The following is a 22,815-nucleotide window of genomic DNA, read 5'->3' as shown; positions in this document are numbered from 1 at the left end:
CACTGCTGTGTAACTAAAATAATGACCAGACACATTTTCAAGACTAGTCTTTTAGAAAAGTCTTATACACTTTACATTGGGATTAATAACACAAACAATACATGAAAAATGTACACAAGAATGTTTTATGTTTTTTTGATTGATTACACTGCTTATTTATTTCCCCAAGTCAATTTTCACCATTCATTTTTCTTCACAATGTTTTTTCTTTACAGTTTCTTTCACATGAATAATTTATTTGAATGATGTGTGTTCATTTGACGTGATTATTCCTACCATTCATTTATTAATGATGAATTCATTTCAGCATTTATATATTTTTATCCTGACATGATTTTTTTTATATAATCGTATCCCCACTTGTTTTTATACAATTATTCCCACCATTCATTTATTCATGATACATTTATTTAATTTAAATTTATATAATTAAAAATATATTTATCCATCTTTTTTTCCATATATTTTTTATTATTTTTTCACCATAGGAGTCATTTAATTAAATATTTATCACAATTATTTACATGGTGTCACGTGTTTACTCAAGTTTACTTATAGGGTACAGGATGCTGAAATTCACTTTCACCTTGTCGTGACATGATCACATATTACTCACATGTAACCATATATGTGCAGCACGGGTGACATGGTGTTAGAAATAGAATAGGACGTTAGAAGGTTTATTTACTTGGTATGTGTGCGCAAAAGAGACAGAGAGAAAAAGAGGGAGAAAGAGAGAGATGGGGGTGGGGGTGTTGGAGTTAATCCGTGTGAAAGCAGAAGCACAGATAGGGCACAGAGAGGCGCTCCATTACTGCTATAAAGCACAAAGCTGAGGTGAAGCTCGGACCAATAGCGCTGCTTCCTTCTCTCATCCCTCCATCTCAGCATCCCTGACCGAGACACACACGCACAGTCGCGGAGAGAGAGAGAGAGAGAGAGAGAGGGAGGGAGAGAGAGAGAATCGAGAGAGAGAGAGAGAGAGAGAGAGAGAGCAGTAAAAGCACCAGAGTGCATCAGTGACTGCATGCCCACACCTCTGGCAAACCTGACGGATTGTCCTTATTTTTATAATTTTTTTGTGCCATTTTCTTTTTGGATTCGTTTTTTTCTTATGTAACTCGTGCTTTTTTTATTTATTTTTAAACGCATTCCCTGACATGCTTGTTTGGGTGTTACCTTGATGCGCAGCATATTCCAGGATATACAGAAGCAGCCATTACTGCAGCTCTTGTTTTCACACGTTGTGGAGGACAGGATCGTGCGGTAAGAGCAACACATTTACTTCTGGAGTGTTACTGGAGCTATTACAACATGTGAAGAAAAGCCATACAAAGTAAAAGATACAATAGACCCTAATTTGTAGATTAATAGCTCGGTTTATTAAAGTGTGTTTCTGTTTGATTGGCTTCTTCGGAAAGACTGTCTGGTCCAAATATTACTGAATACAGAAGGTTGATGAGCTGTGAAGACAAACATATAAGAGAAAAGGGAATATCCGCAGGCCTACACCCATCAGAGAGTTTTATCTGCACATTTTCAGAACCTTGGACAGCCGCGTCACATCCCGCATCGCCCTTTCCTTGGTTTCCATCAATTACTAATCATCACATCACTGAATTAATGTTTTATCGTGTAATGATAAGAATTATTCAGCAAAAAAGGATAAATCCTCAGCTGCGTAAGAGCGGATATATTTACTATCAAAAAACGATCAATTGGTCACATCTCTTTATCCAGCAATAATATTCTACACCCTGTTAAGATTAGTTACACCTGCATTGTCAACAGCTGCCCCAAAAAGTAACAGTCTGTTTTTAATGAAAATGTTTATTTGCAGTTATGGATTCAGCAAAATGGTGCTTAAGGCTTTTAAAGCCTTGAAACCTCTTCTGATTAATATGATAGGTTCACGTTTAATAATATAGACTACAATATCGCAGATCAAGGAGATCCGCCATTATCATGCAAGATCATCTGTAAACAACATCAAAAAGACAATGAGATTTTATCAGAGAATGTTTTTGCTATAATATTAATACTACTACAACTAGTACCACTACTACTTAATAATAATAATAATAATAATAATAATAATAATAATAATAATATTACCGTGGAGATCAATTTATTTTAGGCATAGCAATAATTATCTAGATATATTTCCTTTAAAATTACAATGTCTAGTCAAAGATATTTGTTCTTGGTGCAGATGTCAGCATATGTAAACAATATAATAATTTTCTATGCAACAAATATAACAAAATAATTAAAAAGGCATATATATATATATATATATATATATATATATATATATATATATATATATATATATATTCTGAGTCGTGAGTCAGCAATTAATGTACTGCTTAATGTTTTTTTTATTTTGAGCATGATATCTTATATCGGGTATATGTTACATATTCAGGCCTTGACATCGGCAAAACCAAAAACAACCCAGTGATGACAAAGTTTCATTCTGCTTAAGAGTTAAGTGGCTGTGCACACATTATCTTACTTTTGATCAATACATTTTATGGCTAACAAATGGCTGTGGATATGTGTATGAATATGGGAAAACATTCAATAACAATGATTATATTTTTGCATTAAAAATAAAATAAATGCAACCTAGCATTAACAATTACTAAAAATGCATAGTATATATGTGTACACGTAATAAACTTTAAACCTAATTTCCTATAGGGATTGGATTAAAAGAATTCGGGAAGAAGGAAAGAGCTTCTTCAGTTATTCTCCACCCAGACACCATTGTTGTCTAGACTGAGCACCAAGTCATATTTTGATGCTGACCTTAAACTAAGCCTGGTGTCTGGTTCTTCAATTTTGGAAGCAGTGAGGCAACATCCTCAGCTCCAGTACCAGGCCTATTTTGCGCATTTGCTGTAAGGACTTTGCACATCTATCTTCGGTATCATGGGAACCGTCCTGTCGCTCTCCCCCAGCTACCGGAAGGCTGCCCTGTTTGAGGACGGTCCAGCCACAGTGGGCCCCTACACGGCCGTTCAAAACAGCAAGAACGCCAAAGACAAGAATTTGAAGCGGCACTCGCTTATTAACGTGTTACCTTGGAAGCGGATAGTAGCTGTTTCTACTAAGAAAAAGGGTTCTAAGAAGGTGCAGCCCAATACCACATACCAGAACAACGTCACCCATCTGAACAATGAAAACCTGAAGAAGTCACAATCCTGTGCTAACCTTTCCACATTCACCCAGGAGCAGTCAAGCCCATCTAACCAAGGCTCCAAAAGCTCTAACAATGTAGTCTCATCTGTCAAGAAAGCACCCTTGTCCAACCCTAGTGTGGCTCCTGGTACACCCAAGAGGGTGATTGTTCAGGCCTCGACCAGCGAGCTTCTGCGCTGCCTTGGTGAATTCCTGTGTCGGAGGTGTTACCGCCTCAAGCATCTTTCTCCTACTGACCCAGTGTTATGGCTGCGCAGTGTGGACCGTTCCCTGCTGCTGCAAGGCTGGCAGGACCAAGGTTTCATCACCCCAGCTAACGTTGTCTTTGTTTACATGCTCTGTAGAGATGTGGTCTCTTCAGAACTAGCCACAGAACACGAGCTGCAGGCGGTGCTTCTTACCTGCCTCTACTTGTCCTACTCCTACATGGGCAATGAAATCTCCTATCCTCTTAAGCCATTCCTGGTGGAAAGCTCAAAGGAGACCTTCTGGGACCGCTGCCTGTCCATTATCAACCTGATGAGTGCCAAGATGCTGCAGATCAACTCAGACCCACACTACTTTACCCAGGTGTTTGCAGACCTCAAGAACGAGAGCCAGAAGGAAGAGGAGAGGAGTCGTTTACTCATCGGGCTAGACCGGTGAGAGAACGCTGAACAGTAGAAAAAGTGGGATTGCACCCAGTCTGGCATTTTTAAATGGGATTCCAAATGTTTCAGCAGATATAAGTATATATCTCTTTTTCAAGGCATAAATGCTTACTACTAAGTTCAGATGTTGTCAAACTACCTAATTGGTCTTAAAGTTCCACCAGGTTTGTTTATGATTAAGGTTTAAGACAGATAGGCCAGACCTGGGTGCACCCAAGCAGTCTTGTTTGATTAATATTTAAATTCATCAACGAAAAAAAGACAGAGAAGATCAAAAAAACAGAAAAAACATAAAGAAAACAGTAGAAGTAGGAACATCAATTTACAAGTATGAATGTGTCGAAGGCTAAACAGCCACAGAGAACTGAAGATGTGCACTGCCTTTTGTGTAATGGTGTCTTACCAGACTGTTTTGCTGCGTACAGTGAGGACTGAGAACGTGACTATGAGACAGAGGACATCACGCCCACACTGCAGCCACGCTGTCGGATGCTCATTAAATAACACACACTTTGGCTTTAGTAGCAGTATGTATAAATAAGTCTGGTGACGACAATAAGGAGAAGGGGAGCTCCAGAAATACACATATTTTATTGGATGGATTTTGACATTCTGGCAGCACTGCACAGCAGGGTTTCAAAGACAACACGAGGTGAAAGGTGTTAGGCACACTGCTGTAAAAAAAAAAAGGCCTACGTTATTTTCATCAATATGGATTTAGGTTCTGCTCAGCAGTGCAACTCTGGGGCTCTGTCGTTTGTTTTTTTGTTTTGGTTTTTTTTACTTCAAAATGTAACTGAATGCATGTGTGCCATGCAATTTTGTATGGTGTTTTGAGGGTAAAAAACGTTTTTGTTTATTTAATTCCATCGACTCTTTAGAACCAACTGTATCCGCAACTAGGGAATGCTGTTTTTTTTTAAACAAAGTGTACATTTCTTTAGCTATGCTTGCTACAGTGAGCCATGATTGTACAAAGTATCTTTTGTTGTTTTGTGTCACTGTCTAGTTGGGCAAGGATCCATATAGACAAAAAAGCTTGATGTAAATTTTGCAAAACCAGTGCCATACCTTTGATGAAAATCATGTAGGTCTATAAAAAAAAAAAAAAAAAAAAAAAAAAATACACCAAAGGGGGGCAATCTCTGAAATGGTTCATTAATTCTAAGTAAGAATATCTATTCAGTCTTAATTTATTTATTGTTGTTTATTTATTCTCTTAGCACATCCATTGTATTTAAAAGTTTTTTATTAATGTATTGTAGAAATGACTAGTACAATGGCTACTTTCACATGTAGCATTTAGACGTAGGTGATTTGTGGTGAACCTGGTAAACTTTGGTGGAAATGAAGATTGTGGGTGATGCATTTTGAAGGAATAAGCTAAGGATATACCATCGAGAAGCTGCATCTATTACCAGTACAAGTCTGAGCATCACCGAAGGTATTAATCAGTGCAACAACGAGGCACTGTTGGTTTCAGCCTTAGCTATAAATACCTGAAACCATTTTCTCTCTGCTGAGATGTTCCACGTTTTAATTAAAACAACAAGTAAAAGAAGTATCATTCACAAGCAGCCTATTTCTGGCCTTTTTGTGTCAAGCAACATTGCCATGAAAGCCTGGATTGTGATTTCTTTACACACTCATATATCTAGGAAATGATCAAGGCATGAGTGTGTTATATCTCCAAGCAGAATTTTATTCGATGTGGACCTTTAGCCTTGATATAACTTAATTAAAACAGTGGATCAGGATCATTTTCAGTCCAGATACTAAATTAATGTCAATTAATAATGACATTCATTTATTTTAAATAAATAAACCTGTGACTGCATCTTGATATTAGACTGAAACCTCACACTTGATCTTATTATACTGTACATCTCAGCAGTGATCAATTACGCATGTTTCCTTTCAGTAGAATGTTTCTTTACAGACATAGAAAAAGTGCTACAAATCATAGAAACACACATAGAAGTCATTTATCTCTGTACAGTATGTTGTTCCATGTTGGCTATTATTCCCATGATGTGATGGCTAAAGGCTGCCCCTAAACAATGAGACCTGAAGATGGATGAATGGATGAAAGGGCAAGTGTAGAAATATGTGCCCTTCCTGGTGCAGTGCTGTATTTGACGGAGGGAATAATGGAATTGAGATGAGAATGTGAGATGTGGTCATTTATGTGCAATGGGTTGATCAGCTGAATAAGGACTATAAGGACTCGCAAGTATCTCCAGATTCTACCTGGGGAAAACTGAATGGGCTTTCAAATCTCGGGGACTAATACAGGAAAGTTCCTTTACTGCCTGCTTGCTATTACTTACCATCAATCACAATCACCCCCCCCCCCACCACCCCTTACATCACTGGCTATTTTGTTAAAACATAAAAAAAAAAATTAAGAAACAACAGACAATGACCACTTTATTTCAGTATCTCATCATATTTCTTTTTTTGAAAAAAAAGAAACAGTGTTTCAAAACAACAAAAAAAGAAAGGCTCCCTCAATGACTGCATGTGTGCATGAGAGTGAGAGATCATTTGTATAGAAGAAGGTTTTTTTTCCTATAGGGGCTGGGGACAATGCAAGGCAATGCTTTTAGGACACGAAAAAAAAAAAAAAAAAAAAACGGGCTTGTAATGGACTGAAGGGTTACAAGTAAAAAAAAACTACACAAAACAAAAAAACTTGCTGTAATAGATTTTTGTTTTCCAGTTTGGTTCAGCTTATTTTTTATTTATTTTTGTACTGTGATGGGGAAAAAAATGCACTGATCGTTAAGGATGCACACCTGTGTGGCTGTGGTTCTTTTTTCCTATGTGTATTTCTTTTTCCTTCCTTATTCCCATTAAACTCGACTCTCTATTTTTATCTGCTCTTTTGTGGCTGGGAGCCCTTTGGCTGTGCTTTTTGGGTGGGAGAGATGGTGTTACTCTTTCCCCTGTCAATCACAGAGAAACTAGTGAATTAGGGGTAGCTGTGAGTATATGTACGTATGCAGAAGAGGGCAGATAAGGTCTACTGCACAATGCTGCCCCATGTCACAGAATGAGCAGCAGTTACATTGGCTTCATGTGCCTCAGGGGAATCAGGTGTTAGATCCACCCATTCTGGTAGCCTCAATATGCCAAATTGACCAAGATAGGGAGGAAAAAAAAAGTATATAGAATAATACATATTATAGCTGCAGTAAATAGAGAAAAGAGGAACAAGGTGTCCATTATTTCTCAATTCGATAGGGACAACTATTACTCTCACATCCATTCTGAAAAAAAAACTGCTAAATCAGCTATTTGGACTTACAAACTACAATGTCTTTTCCTTCTTTTTAAATCAGTAGAGCTGTTTTATGTAATAAGCTTAGCAGGATTATTTTCATACGCATTTCACTCCTGACTTAAAAATTTGTAAAAATCAATTAAATAGTTTAGTAATTCTTAGAATCTCATTTATGCTGAGCTGAAGTATAATTGACTCAGACATTATTTATTACTAGAATGCAATATAATATACAGCAGTAAAAGATAAACACATCACAGTTCACCGAACAGGATGCTTTTCCAGTCCAGACGTGACTAAAGCATGTTCAGTACTGACCAAGATGCAGTTTATTATGCCGTTTTTTTTCTGCTTAAAGTATGTATTTCAGATTGGTGAAGTGGGTGCGAGAGCCGTGCGATGTGAGTCTGAGTAGCAGAGTAGCAGAAGGAGAATAAGCTTCATCACTACACATACAATAAAAACTAAACAGTCATCCAATAATAGTGCACTGTGATTCATATTGTCCATAACACGGTCGCTCCTGCAGAATTCATCCCCACAAAAAAAACCACCCAACAGATTTCAGGTTGGATCAAGTACTAGATTTTTATTGAACAGTGATATTTGGTGTATAACATATCATATACCCAATATTGGACTATTATTAAAGATTAGGAAACAAATAGATCAGGTTCCCCATTCGTTTTTTATTATTTATTTTTAGCCCACTTGTATTTATGGTTATTTCACAAATTAAAAACTGAAGAGTCTTAGTTGTTACTCTTTAGTGTTTCAATGACTAAATTGTCATGAGTTTAAACGAAACGCAGCCCAAATATACAATTCCAAAGTCCCAGGTCAATCCACTGACCATACAAACAGACAAAGTGCACGTTTGTAATATTCCCATTTCACCTGATCGAATTCTGAGTATCAAAATTAAGCAAATGAATGAATTAAATAAACAAATTATAAAATTAGGCACATATATTTTTTAGCTGGAAGAGCAAATTTATACAGATTAGAACAAGAGGCAATTGGACTATTTGGTATTGAAATCACAGAAATTTACAATAAGAAATAAAGGTGATGACTATATTTCAAGAGTGGGAGTGAACAGAACAAGATTTCATACAACTTAACAGTCACTCTTTGACAAAGCCATAAGAAAGTGGTGTAGCATGTGAAGTACAGTACACATTTCTGAACACAGTCAGGAATGCTGAATATCACTTAAACAAAGACGCCGCCATTGCTATTCATTGTTGTTTTTTAACAGAAATTATATATATTTCATTAAAAAAGAAACAAAAAGAAAATGAAGAATAAAGTTCAGGATAAAATCTGCCACTTTTAAATTCAATATAATAGGATGCATTAATTAGTGTTAGTGTGCACAATATGAAGGCTTGGTTTCCTTTCCCAGAGTGGAAAGCATTGCTGACTGATCAGGAATCTAAAAGCTAGCAGTGTGTGGTCTTAATGCCAGATGGAAAAATATGTGTACGTCTGGGTCGATATGGCATGGGGATGCATTATTTGTGTACATTTTGTACACAAAATACATTGTACAACGGCTCGATCAGGGAGAGGACAGAATTAGAAGCTAGAACATGTGACAATGATTATATTTAGTTCTAAAAAAAAAAAAAAGTTCATCTATATGCAAAGAAATCAGTCCAAAGTGATTGTGAGCATTAAAGTATTGCAAAGACCACGTAGGCTGAATAAGGAGCTAATGAAGAAAGTCTACATTAAACTCTACAATAAAGCAACTTTAAGCCTGTGCATTTACTTAGAATTGTTAGTAATGTATCTGTCAGTATGCACTAAATTTAGCATTGCTGTATGTTATAGCACAATTAGTCCACGTTAATATCAGCATAGTTGATTTTATACTATAGACATGTGCTACCCCATCAAACACCTAGGAATTAAAGTGGTAATTATAAGACTGATTTATGTCGCTTTGCTTGGAATGACCAGCAGCATATTACTACTGTACTTTATCACTACTTTCCTCAGCTACTTCTTAAATCTAGGCCAGACATCCTGGGAGTTTCCACCAGATTTATACACATCTGATGCTGTTAATAGGAACAATCAAAAGGTTTTACATTGCGGCTTGTAGGAATAAAAAGCAAAAAATAAATTCAATTTTGCAAGACAGCAATGTTCTTTGAAATAGTGTCTTTCTTTAGAAATTTGGAAATAACAGTGAGCTCCAACCCTTTTGTTAGCTTTAAATTACCATTGCACAAAGAAGAACATGATCATCATTATTATATTTTCAAGTGTGAGCAGGTTCAGAACTAAAAAAAAAACCACATTGGCTTCTGTTATTTTATTTAAGTGTGCAAAGACAAGAGTCTAGTGCAGAACTACTGTTAACCACAAATAAACCAAAAAACATGACAGCTCTAATAAAAAAAAAAAAAAAAAAAAAAAAAAAAAGGTAAAGGTAAAGCAGATTCCCCTTCTTTACTAAATGCTGTCATTTGTTACAAAAAGTGACTTGGTATTTTTATATAAACAGCATATAATTTCTATTAACTGTAGTTCACTATCTCCTCTTTTACATCCACATACAACATTTGCACAAATATGCATGACGTAGTTAATTTATGAGAGATTTTAATGCTCCTCTCTGAGCACTCAGCACGTTTCTGGATATGCTCAACACACCCTACAACGAAACCTATGCTAAACAAGTCTAAATTATTTCCCATATGGCCACTATGATCTGTGATATACATATAGCTATATTCTAGTCACACTGGTGTGAAATATTCTCTGAATATACTGAAAAAACCTCTTTTCAGCATGTCAAAATATAACTTGCATATTCCTAAAGCTTGTATTTTGCACTTTTTACAAATATGGCATGTGTGTTTTTTCCCATCATTTGGCTGAAAGTGCAAATAAATAAATCTACTAAAATGACATCACTGATCTTACTGATGCACTTCTCGAGGGAGGTGTATGCAGTTATTTAGGAATGTTTTTTTTTTATAATTTATCCTGTGTTTTATGATTATACTGAGTGGAAATGTAAAATTCAGGGGTATGGTGTTTACTCTGTAGACGTCTGATGATAGAGACACCTCCTTCTCTATCAAATTCTGGCCTTGATGACAGCAGTGGTTGTTTAGTTGCCTGGCACCGCAAGTATGTAGCCTGATCGGCTCTTGGTGAAGTCAGGTTGTGATTGGTTGATCTTGGGCTCCACCACAATGGTACACTTTCGACCATTCATACTGCACTGAATGGGGTTTATAATATTCACTTGGAGCTTCCTCCTCTCACTAGAAAAGAAATTAAAGGAAAGAAAAAAAATGAAAAAGTGATTAGATTGAAAGACAACAAAATTCATACAAGCGTTCAAAAAATAAATAACGTTAAAATAAACGACTTGCGCATTATTGGAAAGATGGATATAGAAAAGTACAATTACAAACCCTGTAGCATCAAGCATTAATCACAGATAGCAAGATATCTCAAGTGTTTACTGACTAGGTAATCAGATTTAATTCAATCCCCTCAAGTATACAACCATTAAGTTAATACCAGAGGAAAAAAAGACAAGATGACAACAATGAGGAGACCTAGCACACTAGCAAGAGTAATAATCTTACATGTATATCGCACATAAGATCAAATCTAGTGCTTAGATAATCTTCTAAACTGGGGGATGACCTTTACAGGGAAGCTTTTACAAAAAATCCCCCACATGAAGAAAAAAACCCCCCCATTACAATATATCTGGCAATTCCACCCACATCTCCCCGAGTTCCAACACGAGCCAGGTTGCTGTAGCACTCGTTTCTCTGGCAACACAGTACAATCTTTGTGTTATGTTCACTGCTGACAGCCAAAAAAAGATGCTATCATCTGATAACTGTCTCCTCTTACCACAAACGCTCCTTATGCTTCATTTGGAAATGCTGAAAGGAAACAATGACCAAATAACAGTAATAAATTACTGTAAAATACAGTAGCCACTCAACAAGAACAAAACCATCACTTAAGGGGTTTCCAAAATTGGGTAAAACATCAACCACCTTTTAATTAATAATTGAATTAAAATTTCATTAAATTAGTAGTTCTGTCTAGCAGCATGTATTTACACAGTAATACATCATTTCTACAGGAAGAGGAAAACCAAAGAAGAGGATAAAATATGTTTTGAACGAAGCCTTCCCAGCTTAAAAGCATTCAAATAAAAACTAAAAGAATACCATCATATTTGTATGATCACTTTCATTTTCTTAATATTATGGACATTTAAATAATATTTCAACAAATGCACGTGGATTGCTTGTTTGTCAGTATACAAACCTGCTTTGCTTTCACTTCCCCCCAAATGTTTAAAAAAAACTAAACTAAAATAAGCAAATGTGGCATGCAGTGTTAGCTAGTTTCCATCGTTCATTCATCCTAAGTAGCCACTTTATACTGGTCAGGGACATGAATGGTCAGAACCTCTCCTGGGAACACTGGATGTGAGGATGGAATACACTGTAGATGGAATACTGGTCAATTACAGTGTTCCATGCACCCAACACACACACACACACACACACACACACACACACACACACACACACACACACACACACACACACACACACACACACACACACACACACACACACACACACACACACACACAATTTGGGTTAATTTAGCACAGCTAAGGAATGTAATGTTTAGTTGTCGTCTGTCCTTTCCAAGTCATTATAAACTCATGATCAACTAAAACCACATGTTGATTTCCTAATGAACTACATTTGCAGAGTCAAACAGTTCTATGTAATTAAAGCCTGTGGGTGTCATTAATAAAAACATTACTGTTCCCTGGGACAACCAAACAAACAAACAAGAAATGAATGACACCTTTATTTGTAAATGGTAATTTTATTTACAATAAAGGTTTCATCCATTACCCTGAAGGGGCTTTTTATGTTAATTTAATGTTGTTTTTATAGCAGCGTTCTAGTTCCAAAAAGGATCACATATTACCCTTCTCAATTGCAAGAAAGGCTCCAAACCAGTTTGTAGGTGCACTGGGAAAATATTAGCAAAAGCACATGACTTGCAGTCTGAATCTCTTTAAAATGTATTCATGTTTTATGTCTGTGTGAACTCACAGCAGCAAACCTGGTCATACATCAAATCTGACTTTATATGCTATTCCGAAATGACTGCAATTACATCCATTAGTTCTTAAGGTCACTGATGCTAAATACCACAGTTGATCAGGTATATATTTAATGAACAACTTGGACATCAGCAAATCAAAACAGAAGAAAGGCTGTGAACTGCCCACTGAAAAAGTCACCTCCTCTGTAACAGACTTAGTCACTGGGAGACCCGGAGCAAAGGACGCCACATGGCTCACTGGTAAATCAATTCTTTCCTGTTCTCCCCATGTCTGTGTGCTTTATTGGTTCAATAAGACCAAAAAGGGAAACAGCGGACAGAGAGAGAGAGAGAGAGCAAAAATTAAAGGGCATCATATATCTAATCATTAGTGAGGGGGTTTAAGGATAATACTACACCAGGACACTGAACAGAGGTTTAAAAAAATAAATAAATAAATAAAAATAAAAACCCACCACCACTTTGTCCAAGACTCCTGGCCTTAATCTTTTTACTAACACAGCAGCATATGCTACTGAGCTTTTGACAGCTCTTAAAACACCAGCCCCCCTCTGATCAATACTTTCTGAGTGTGCCTGTAGGTTATCGGCATCCAGTCTGAGGGAGACCAGGGTTTACTGAGGAAAGAGGGAGAGAATAGAGTAGACATGGGGAGAAGATAAATGCTCTCACTCTTGGTGCTCTCCAAATATAGCAGACATGCTTCAGGCTAATTTGCCCCTCCACTTCAGAAAGAAGACTATGGTGTTTCAAGGGAGTTGAGGAAAGAAAAGCTACACAGCATCCTTATTTTCATTCTTATTCAGTAGCAAGTCTAAGATCTTCTGGCACAGAACATTTTCTTAAGTTCTCTTTCTTTGGGGTATAAATTTGTCTGCTATTCACTTCTCCTGTAATCTCCTGTGACTGTCTCCTGACACACACACACACACACACACACACACACACACACACACACACACACACACACACACACGGATGGGTGTGTGTGTGTGTGTGTGTGTGTGTGTGTGTGTGTGTGTGTGTGTGTGTGTGTGTGTGTGTGTGTGTTAATAAATTTATACATTTCATATAATTTTCAGATTGACAGACCAGCATCTCTTAGGTGATTTACATTGTAGATTTGAATGTGAGAAGCAGAAGTATGATACACACTTTTAACCCAACTTAACAGCAAAAAGCAGAGAAAAGAGACAAAGTAAAATGGAAGGGATTTTGAGAGAGTGGGTGGTACCTCGAGAGCTTTGCAGTAAAGCAATACAGAAATACAGAAATACTAAATTATTTAAAATAAATCAAAACAGAATCCGGATTATGCCCCCTATAGAAGATCTTTGAGTCAGCGGGAGATGTATGCATCAGCATTATGCATATACAGACCCTGCAAATAAGCCAAACAGCGCATTTGCGCTGTAAGGGGATATTTACTAATTATTTCACGAGAATAAATTATGCCGCAGTGTGACAACAGCTTCAACATTATCGTGAGGGGTGCTAAATTATCTATGCTCATGGTTTGAAATGCACACTGATGGGATTTAACCTGTGTGTAGATGCAATAAATGTGTAGTTCTAACTGGTGTTCATACTGTCAATTTCCATACTATTTTTTTTTTTAGAACAAGCACAGTGAACGCACGTTATTCCCAGCTGTGTACAAGACGATTTGTTCCAAACAGTTCCCAGCCCGATGGGACAGATGCCCTCCCACCCCACTCAGTGAAAGAAAAAAAAAGCACACCTACATCCTTGCTCAGTTGTAATCCTTTTTCAGTACAAAATGCTTTTAATTCCCAAAGGGAATTTTCCCTTCAGACACGGTCCAGTCCTAATAACATCCAGTAACGGTCAATTAATGAAATATCTACTCTGCAGTAAGGCTGAACGATTTAGGTTGGTGTTTTACAGGATTTACTGGTTGGTTTATGGGATATCGGCCGTACTGAAGGCTAAGAGGTTAATAGGAATGCATCAGAATGTTTTTGGGTGATTAACATTCAAAATCTTTCTCATGGGTTAACCTTCATTTACAGCTCCCCCTCCTCCTTTTACCACTCCTCCTAGCTCCCTACCTCTCTTTTACGTCATATAACCTATAACTACTCCTTCTACTTCCTCTATTACAACAATCATTCCTCCTCATCCATTAATTATTATTCCTCTCTTTCCTCCTCATCCTCCTACTAACACCACTCCTACTCCTCTTCCTCCTATCATTATTCTCCCATCTGTTACTACAACTACGCCTATCACTCCTTCTTCTCTGACAACAACCATTTATGAAGCTACTACTGGTACCACCCCAACTACTTTTACCACTACTCATGTCTCCTTGTGAAAACAATAATAAAAATAAACACACTTAAAGTCCATTCTTCTTATTATGAGCTTTGACTGAGACAAAAACAGCTACACTCACACATTTATTAGCTACCGTAAATCTGTTTTCGACTCATTTCTAAGTAGAAACGTCAGAATTTTTATCCAATGTAATTGCACATGGCTGAAGGCTCAAAGGTTAAAAAAAAATGATTGTGAATGACACAATATGCTGAAAGAGTTTAAAGAACTAAAAAATGTTAGATGAGAGAGAACTGTATAACCACTTCACTCTGATTCATTCATGACTAACAGCTCAATCTCTCAATCTTCTCCAACATTCATTCACTAATGTCAGCGTTCACGCCAACTATGCTAACGAGGCTCAACATTGATTAATGGCTGGAAGCGCAGACTGGTACTAGAATAAAAAAAAGCATGGATGGATGGAGTCATAGAGAAAAACAGACAGCAGGAGAAGTGTTAATTAACTTCAGTGCTTGTGCGATGTGGAGGGTTTGGAGGGATGTGGCATAAAGTTGGCAACAGCTGCCTTGCTAGATACACGCATACAAGGAAAAGATGTATGAGAAACAGCACAATATGTAGTGGGCTTGCACTGCTGTGCTTGTGTCTCTGGTTCTGGCTGCTTTGCATGTAGGGTGTGAGGGGGGAAAGATGCAGAAGTGTACTTATCTAAGGGTTAGAGAAAGTAGGTCATACTCATACTCACATGCACAAGCGTGTGAAAAAACAGCCCCCTCCCTCGACTCACATTTTATATATATATATATATATATATATATATATATATATATATATATATATATATATAAGAGAGAGAGAGAGAGAGAGAGAGAGAGAGAGAGAGAGGAGAGAGAGAGAGAGAGAGAGAGAGAGAGAGAGAGAGAGAGAGAGAGAGATGACAATCACCAGCCTTTCAGGGGAGGAAAAAAAAGAAGCAGGAAATAAATAGACGGGTCAATGGGTACATGAGAGTGACCACAGATGTGCAAGTACAGCAACAGAAATGTAATGTATCTTTCCCCACCATGATACATACAGTAAGACCAGCTTTGATTCATGGAATGAAATACCAATCTGACCTAAATCAAGCCCTGTGAAAATGGCAGTATAAACACAATTGACCGCTTAAACTTGTATTTACGTTGAAGGCGCACGCAATAAGCTACAATTGAAAAGTGAATTATTTAAAGATCTCACTCTCTCTCTCTCTCTCTCTCTCTCTCTCTCTCTCTCTCTCTCTCTCTTTCTTACACACACACACACACACACACACACACACACACACACACACACACACACACACACACACACACACACACACACACACACACACACACACACACACACAGTGCCATTAGCATTCTTTGCCTGGATAGCTTACTAATGGACTAATATGAGTCGAGCATGGATTGACTGGTTGCTATGGGAACTGCATCTGCAGCAGAGATGGAGGGATGGGGTGAGTGAGTGCGAGAGATGAGGAGGGTGTAAGGTAGAGAAAGAAACCAGGCAAGGAGAAGAGAGGAAATGGGGGAGGGGTGGTAAGAATGAAAGGATAAAGGAAGTGAGTAAAAGAGTGAGGGGGAGGGAGGAAGAAGAAGAGAAAGACTAGGGGATAAGGAGAGTAAGTCTTTGGAGTCTGTATTTGGGATTCAGCACAAAGAATGACCTTGCTGAAGGAGACCTGAGCTCAGGCCAGCATGCTGATGACACACTTTTACTGATGCACACACACACACACACACACACACACACACACACACACACACACACACACACACACACACACACACACACACACACACACACACACACACACACACACACACACACACACACACACACCACAGTTCTAGAGTCATGTGTAAGCACACACCAAACTGAGGAATAAACCCCATCACTGTGGAATACATAATGTATCACCCCTAAAGCAAAACACAAATGTTTAGAAATAAATTATATCATGTTAAAAGGCATCAACAGGATAGTTTACAAAGTCATACCAGTTCATACCATCAGGTTGGCCATATCTAAATATCTCTACTCCAAAAGAATACTTCAACACTGGCCTTATACTTTTTACTTTTTAAAAGTTTTCTATTTGCTGTGTAAAAACATACATAATCATACACCAATCAGGCATGACGTTACAACATTATGAAAGTTGATGTGTTCGATGCAGGAAAAATTGGCATATGAAAGGATTTGAGGGAGTTTGACAAGGACCAAACTGTGATGGTTAGACAACTGGGTCAGAGCATCGCCTAAACTGCAGCATTTGTGGACTGTTCCTAGTCTGCAGTGGTCAGTATCTATCAAAAGTGGTCCAATTAAGGAAAAGTGGTGAACCGGCGACAGAGTCGTGGGCAGCTGAGGCTCATTGATGCGAAGGGAAGCGAAGGCCGATCCGTGTGGTCCGATCAAACAGACGAGCTCCTGTAGCTTAAATTGCTGATGAAGTTAATGGTGCTAATACAATATTAGGCAGGTTGTCATAATGTTATGACTAAACCATGTATAGTCTGCCTTTCTGCCTGCATTTCACAACTACTAAACAGGGATTTATGGGAGGACAGTCAACTGGTCAACACAATTCTCTTTAAGAGGTTGAGAATTCCAAAAACATTACATCAAACCTCTTTAATGCCCATTTTCTTGATAATGTTGAAAGAAAGCAGTTTCAGCTTTATATTCTAGTATATAGTACACTTATAATTGCTATTGATGTGTGCCTGTGTGCTCTGCATTGTGCTGGAATTCCGTACAGGGTGTATTCCTGCCTTGTCATGTATGCTCTGAATCTTTTGCAATCCTGGCCAGAATAAAGCGAAGTTGAACAAATGAATGACACACGCCAATCTAATTGTTGCCCATGGATTGGCCATGACACTTTGACTGGCAAGATGTATTTTATTTAATTGTATAGCTGATTGGCTAAAGAGTTTCTGACATTGAGATGACCAAAGTGATTGCCTGCAGCCTAGAGTTTAAGTATTTTACCAAATTTGAGGTGATATGTAAAAGATCCACTGGGCTCGGTATTTGGTCCTTTCCAGTTCCCAATTTATACTCAATCGCTGGGCAAAGTTATATCCTCACCTGGGTTGTTGTACCATTGCTATGCAGATGACACTCCACTATTCATGTATTCAATATTCTTGTTTCTGTTCTGATCTTGGCATGTCTGGCAGATATCACACAGTGGACGGCAGCTCATCAGTTTGCAGCTTAATCCCAGCAAAACTGAACTGCATGTCAAAATCATGTGATCTCTATGGACACCTCTCTGATCTCACCTTCAATCACTGCATGAAACCTTGGGGTAACCATGGACAATCGTCATTTTCTTCTCACATTGCAATTATAAAACTAATGTCAATTTCTCCATTACATCATCATAAGAATTCGTCCATTTCTGTCCACACAGGCCATTAGGTGCTCGTTCAGTACCTCGCCATCTCAAGACTGGACTACTGCAATTTGCTCCTGGCAGGTCTGCTTCTGAAAGACCTTTGACTGCTGCAATTGATGCAGACTGCAGCCTTACAACTTGTTTTCAACCTTCCTAGGTTCTCCCACACCACCTCATTACTCTGCTTTCTCCACTGGCCTCCTGTAGCTGCCTGCATCATTTAAAACACTGATACTGTTTTTCAAAGCAAAAAACAGACCAGCACCCCATTACCTTTCAGCACTTCTCACCATGCTATGGAAGGATATTCTGGACAATTTTCAAAGGAATTGCAAATTCTTTTAGGTAGTCGGTGCAAAAGAAATTGCACCGACTACCTCCATTGCTCAAAACATTCCACAAAATCATTTATTACTGGCATTTCCCCTTTTGGCAGTCAACTGTGAATGATGTCACTTCCCAATACAAACAAGCCAAATAATACAGTCCCACCCCTGTAAGCCCACACTTGATTGACAGCTTTCCGTGCAAGCCATCGGAAATTCACATGCAAAAGGACATGCGATTCCTTTTAAGTTCTAGCAGGCTACATTCGCGTTGCAGAAAAAAATTAAAAAGCAGACATGGCAATTAATATTACTATTTAAATATGACATGGTCATAACTCATATAACACGGGAAATGCAGGTAAAAACGGTCTTTGCGTTTTTATTTGAAATGTGGCAATCACCGTGCCTTCACAAAAGCGAACACACAAATGGTAATGCAAGATTTGCAATTGCGTTTGGATTATGTCACAATTTATGCTTCCAGATATGGAAAACACAATTGCAAAAACAATTTGCAATCCCTTTTGAAAATTAAGCGGAATATCCTTCCATACCATAGACCCTCCAACCCTTAAACACTGCTCAACTGGTCCCACCATCTCTCAGAGTACAAGAAAGGCATGTATCCTGAAATAAACTTTCATTTGATGTATGAATAGCTGAATAACTATGTTTTCAAACTATGTCTAAAGAACTACCTTTTCCACAGGTTCTTAGCTTAGCTTTTCTTTTATTTAAAAAATTAAAGAAAAAGAAAATAAGGGATTGTATTTGTAGTCTGTGTCCTAAAGAACGAGTATTAGAATGAATTAATTGATGGAGAGGTTAAAGCACTTTGTAAGTCACTCTGGATAAGGGCGTCTGCCAAATGCCATTAATGTAAATGTGACCCATTTTTAAATCCTAATGTCCTCTATATCTTAGAATTAAGTTAGAATGCACCTGTAGTTAAAAAAATGAGACTGGAATACTAATAACACGATTCATTACACCAAAAAATTTTTACAATAAGTTAATGAATTCCTATGCTAAATTGGCTTCTCACACAAATTTAGATTTAATGCCAGATATCAGTAAAGACAGGGTTCTCATTTAGCTGGTGGTGGGTGGGAGCTGAGAGGAACAGAAACCAAAGAGTTTTGTGAACAGCCTAGTTTAAAGACTGAAAAAGAATCAATGCAGTAGGTAGCTCGCAGCAGGATCCGCTCCCTTTGGAAATGTTGCGGAGATGAACAGTACAGCTGAAAAACTGACTGACTGCAACAGCAGAGTCAAAAAAGTTAAAAGTGTTTTACCTCAGCCTGTCAGGATTTCACGTGAAAAAAGTGTACAGTGTCCTAAATATATATTACTTAGTGATAGCTGACATGGTATTCAAATCTATTTGGAATACTGCAGTGCAGCAGGCTGGAAGAAAAAAAACAAAGAGAGAACACATTTGGAAGAGCATGCCAGTGAGTGCAAGAAAGCTGCAGTACATCTTTCTTGGTGCACATCAATGATGAGGATCCAGCTAAACATAGAGCTGCACGGCACTAAATAATTTATTTCCACCAGGAGGAAGAGGAGAGAAAGCAAAGGAAGTGTGAGAAGCAGAAAGGAAAAGTGGGAATGGTGGAAGAAAAAAGGGAAAAGTAAAATCAGAAGGGAAAAAAAAACAGAGCTAGATGATGTCAGAAATATAATCCATTATTTGGAATGTTATCAGAGACACCAGTGTGGCATCAGCGGAGATAAGAGGGTTGTGTACGTACCCACATAATTTTTCATTCAGATTGTTCTGGGTTAGATAGGAGGCTTTAAAATCTATTCGCCATAACAATAAAAACACGAAACTCTGCATTTTGCTAGCATGAGTGGAAAAAAGAAGCACTGTAGATTCAAAAATCTGATATACAAAGTGTAGTTCAAATAAAATCCAAACTCTTTAAGAGTAATTCGGAATCAGATTGAAAAGATATAACATACAGCATACATATTGAATACATATGTCCATGGCAGAGTGTGTGCTATACAGGGACAGAGGCTGGAGCTGCTTTTGCAGCTTTGCTAAATAGGCTGAGGTTGCTGTGATGGTAGTGAAGGAGAGCTAAAGGTTAATTATATATCTACAGGGAACAGCGTGTAGTCTCTGAGCAGAGTCTTTTGCCCTGCACATGTATCATCGTTACTCAGATAGACACCACCACAGAGAGGGCATCTTATCACTGGTCATTAGCACAGAGGTGTAATGAAGGTGTCTTCCACATCGGAGCTATTCAACCGGTGTTTAACACTGTGTAAGGCTTAAGTTTAGACCAATGGGAAAGAGAACCAAAACAAGAGAGATAAATATGTATTAAGTAAGGAACAAAACATGGGATTTAATATGATCGAGGAAAACAATACACGAAAAAGTCGCAGCACAAACTAGGTGTTATATTCTTAAATACTGCAATACATTATACTATACTATATTTTACTATACTAATGTGTATTATTGAATATTTCTCTCTTTTTAGCTGTTTGAAGCTACATTTAAATGTGAACACGTGCAAGACTGGAAATATTAAACAAGCCACAGAAAGCTTTTTTTGATGTTTTTAGTATGTTTGTTATTGAACCTGGTTCATGCTAATCCTCTGCCATGAGTCACAACGAATGAACTGTTACCATAGAAATGCTAAAGTATTAGAACACATGCATTCATTTAACCCTTTTCAGCTAAAGTAAAGGCACGAAGACTAAGTTTTATTTAAACATATTTCAAAAATAGATTATACTTAACTTATACTTTAAAAAGTCAAACCAGGTCAAAGAGCCCACGAACAGCTTTAAACAAATCTCACAGAAAAGACCAGCTTTTTTCTAACACCTCGTGCAATCACATTCAGTCCATTTGTTTCATCATCTACATGCCTTCACTGGGAGCTGTTAATAAGGGGGGGGGGGAAGGTAAAGCAAGAAGTGCAATCCTATAAGCTGCTGAAAATATTTGCATCGGCACATTATCTTGATTCTAGTTTTTACTCTGAATAAATTAAAAATGTATTGTATGTAATCATATAATAGATTAAAAATATTTTTGGATCACTTTCTGCTGTACAATAATATATAAATTTCTTTTTAGGGTATATTTTTAAAAGGGGTCAGGAACATTCAGAGGAACTAGAGAACGTCTTGGTCTAGGGCCAGTAGTTACAGAAGGTGTTTGGTGGATGGGGTGGTTTCTGATCACTACACTATAGAGCCTGAACCAGGAAGTGATACCATTTTATCAGGTTCACCAAACATATATGCACATTTGTCAGCTGTCCTCGGCATTGTGTATAATGATATATTAGCATGGGACCACTGCTGATCAGATACTGTGGTTTTCAATCACTGCATGCATTTAGTGCCAAGCACAGTGGAGGTTTGAAATCAGATTGGCTGTAGCTGTTAGGGACTGTAACATAATAAAACAAAGCCATTATTTTCTGTAATATGCAGGTTAAGGAAAGAATGCTTGGAAAGAAAGTCATTTACAGCACAATCATTTTCTCAGCTTCACAAATTAGAGACAAACAAACACATTTATAAGAATCCTAAAATCGGCTTAAAAGAGAGCTGAATGTTTCCGTAATGATTTATGAAATTCATTACAGTGAAAATGCCTGACAGTGTCACATAAATAATATCTTTCTTTTAACTTGAAAAAATGACCACACAATGTGGGTAATAATGTAAAGCAACTCATTTGGTTATCTTTATATTTCTTCATAGATCTGCAATATTAGTCTTGCAAGGGGACATTACATTAACTTATTTTTTTCAAGCCTACAAGCATCTGTGTTTGTGCATGAGTGATTTATAACCTCACACATCTCTCTGTCCAAAGTGTCCTGTGAACTAATATCACCCCGGGTGTCACACACATATTATCTCACACACACACACACACACACACACACACACACACACACACACACACACACACACACACACAAAATTGTCTTACTACCCTTGTGAGAACCTTTCTCTCATATCAATTAACTAAACACGTGGATTAAACTAAACTTAACCCTTTACCTTAACCTCAGTAATCAAAAACTATTTGGACTTGTTAAGGTTTTGTAGAAAAGCAATTTCTGTTTCATTGGAAACAGGCCAAATGTTTCCACAAGGACAAATCTGTCAAATGTTCCTGTTCTGGTGGAACAAACAAATATATTGAAACAGGCCCGTTAGGGGTGCAGTGCAGTGCATCTATATTTAGTTTACTGTAATTACATTTAAACTCAAAACAAAGGATGGCCAAACAAAATGATTTTTAATTAAAGATGAATTTTATCATACAATCTATCATCTTGGTAGAAAAAAAGTCCAGTACCTTAATTCAAGCCATTGAATCCCTAAGCAGGCAGAAAGCATAGCTGATTGCGTCTTTAATGCGCCATGCCGCAACTTATGTTCACATTA

At 37.6% G+C, this 22,815-nt stretch overlaps 2 protein-coding genes across 3 annotated transcripts in view; one reads left to right on the top strand and one right to left on the bottom strand.

Annotated features, from left to right (window-relative positions):
* Window positions 1–901: 901 nt before the first annotated feature.
* Window positions 902–20,992, top strand: cdk5r1b (cyclin dependent kinase 5, regulatory subunit 1b (p35)). 2 transcript variants are annotated; one of them, XM_083557350.1, is made up of 4 exons: window positions 902–1,266; window positions 2,707–3,848; window positions 17,826–17,956; window positions 18,062–20,992. In XM_083557350.1, exons 2-4 carry the CDS (start codon window positions 2,938–2,940, stop codon window positions 18,067–18,069), a joined length of 1,050 nt encoding a protein of 349 aa, XP_083413476.1. In that variant the 5' UTR covers window positions 902–1,266; window positions 2,707–2,937; the 3' UTR covers window positions 18,070–20,992. The 2 variants fall into 2 exon arrangements, with proteins under 2 accessions (XP_083413476.1, XP_083413475.1); XM_083557349.1 differs by having other exon boundaries at window positions 921–1,266; window positions 17,826–19,133.
* The window catches only part of myo1d (myosin 1D), a 55,677-nt gene continuing 42,316 nt past the window's right edge, over window positions 9,455–22,815 (bottom strand). Inside the window, exon 22 of the mRNA XM_083557348.1 lies at window positions 9,455–10,430. Within this exon, the coding sequence (XP_083413474.1) occupies window positions 10,274–10,430 (157 nt within the window). The 3' untranslated portion in view covers window positions 9,455–10,273. The remainder of the gene's footprint in view (window positions 10,431–22,815) is intronic.

Source organism: Silurus aristotelis (assembly GCF_946808225.1).
Source record: "Silurus aristotelis genome assembly, chromosome: 12".
In the NCBI taxonomy this organism is placed as follows: Eukaryota; Metazoa; Chordata; class Actinopteri; order Siluriformes; family Siluridae; genus Silurus; species Silurus aristotelis.
The sequence above is the reverse complement of the archived record's forward strand: the minus strand, read 5'-3'. Positions and strand labels throughout refer to the sequence as shown.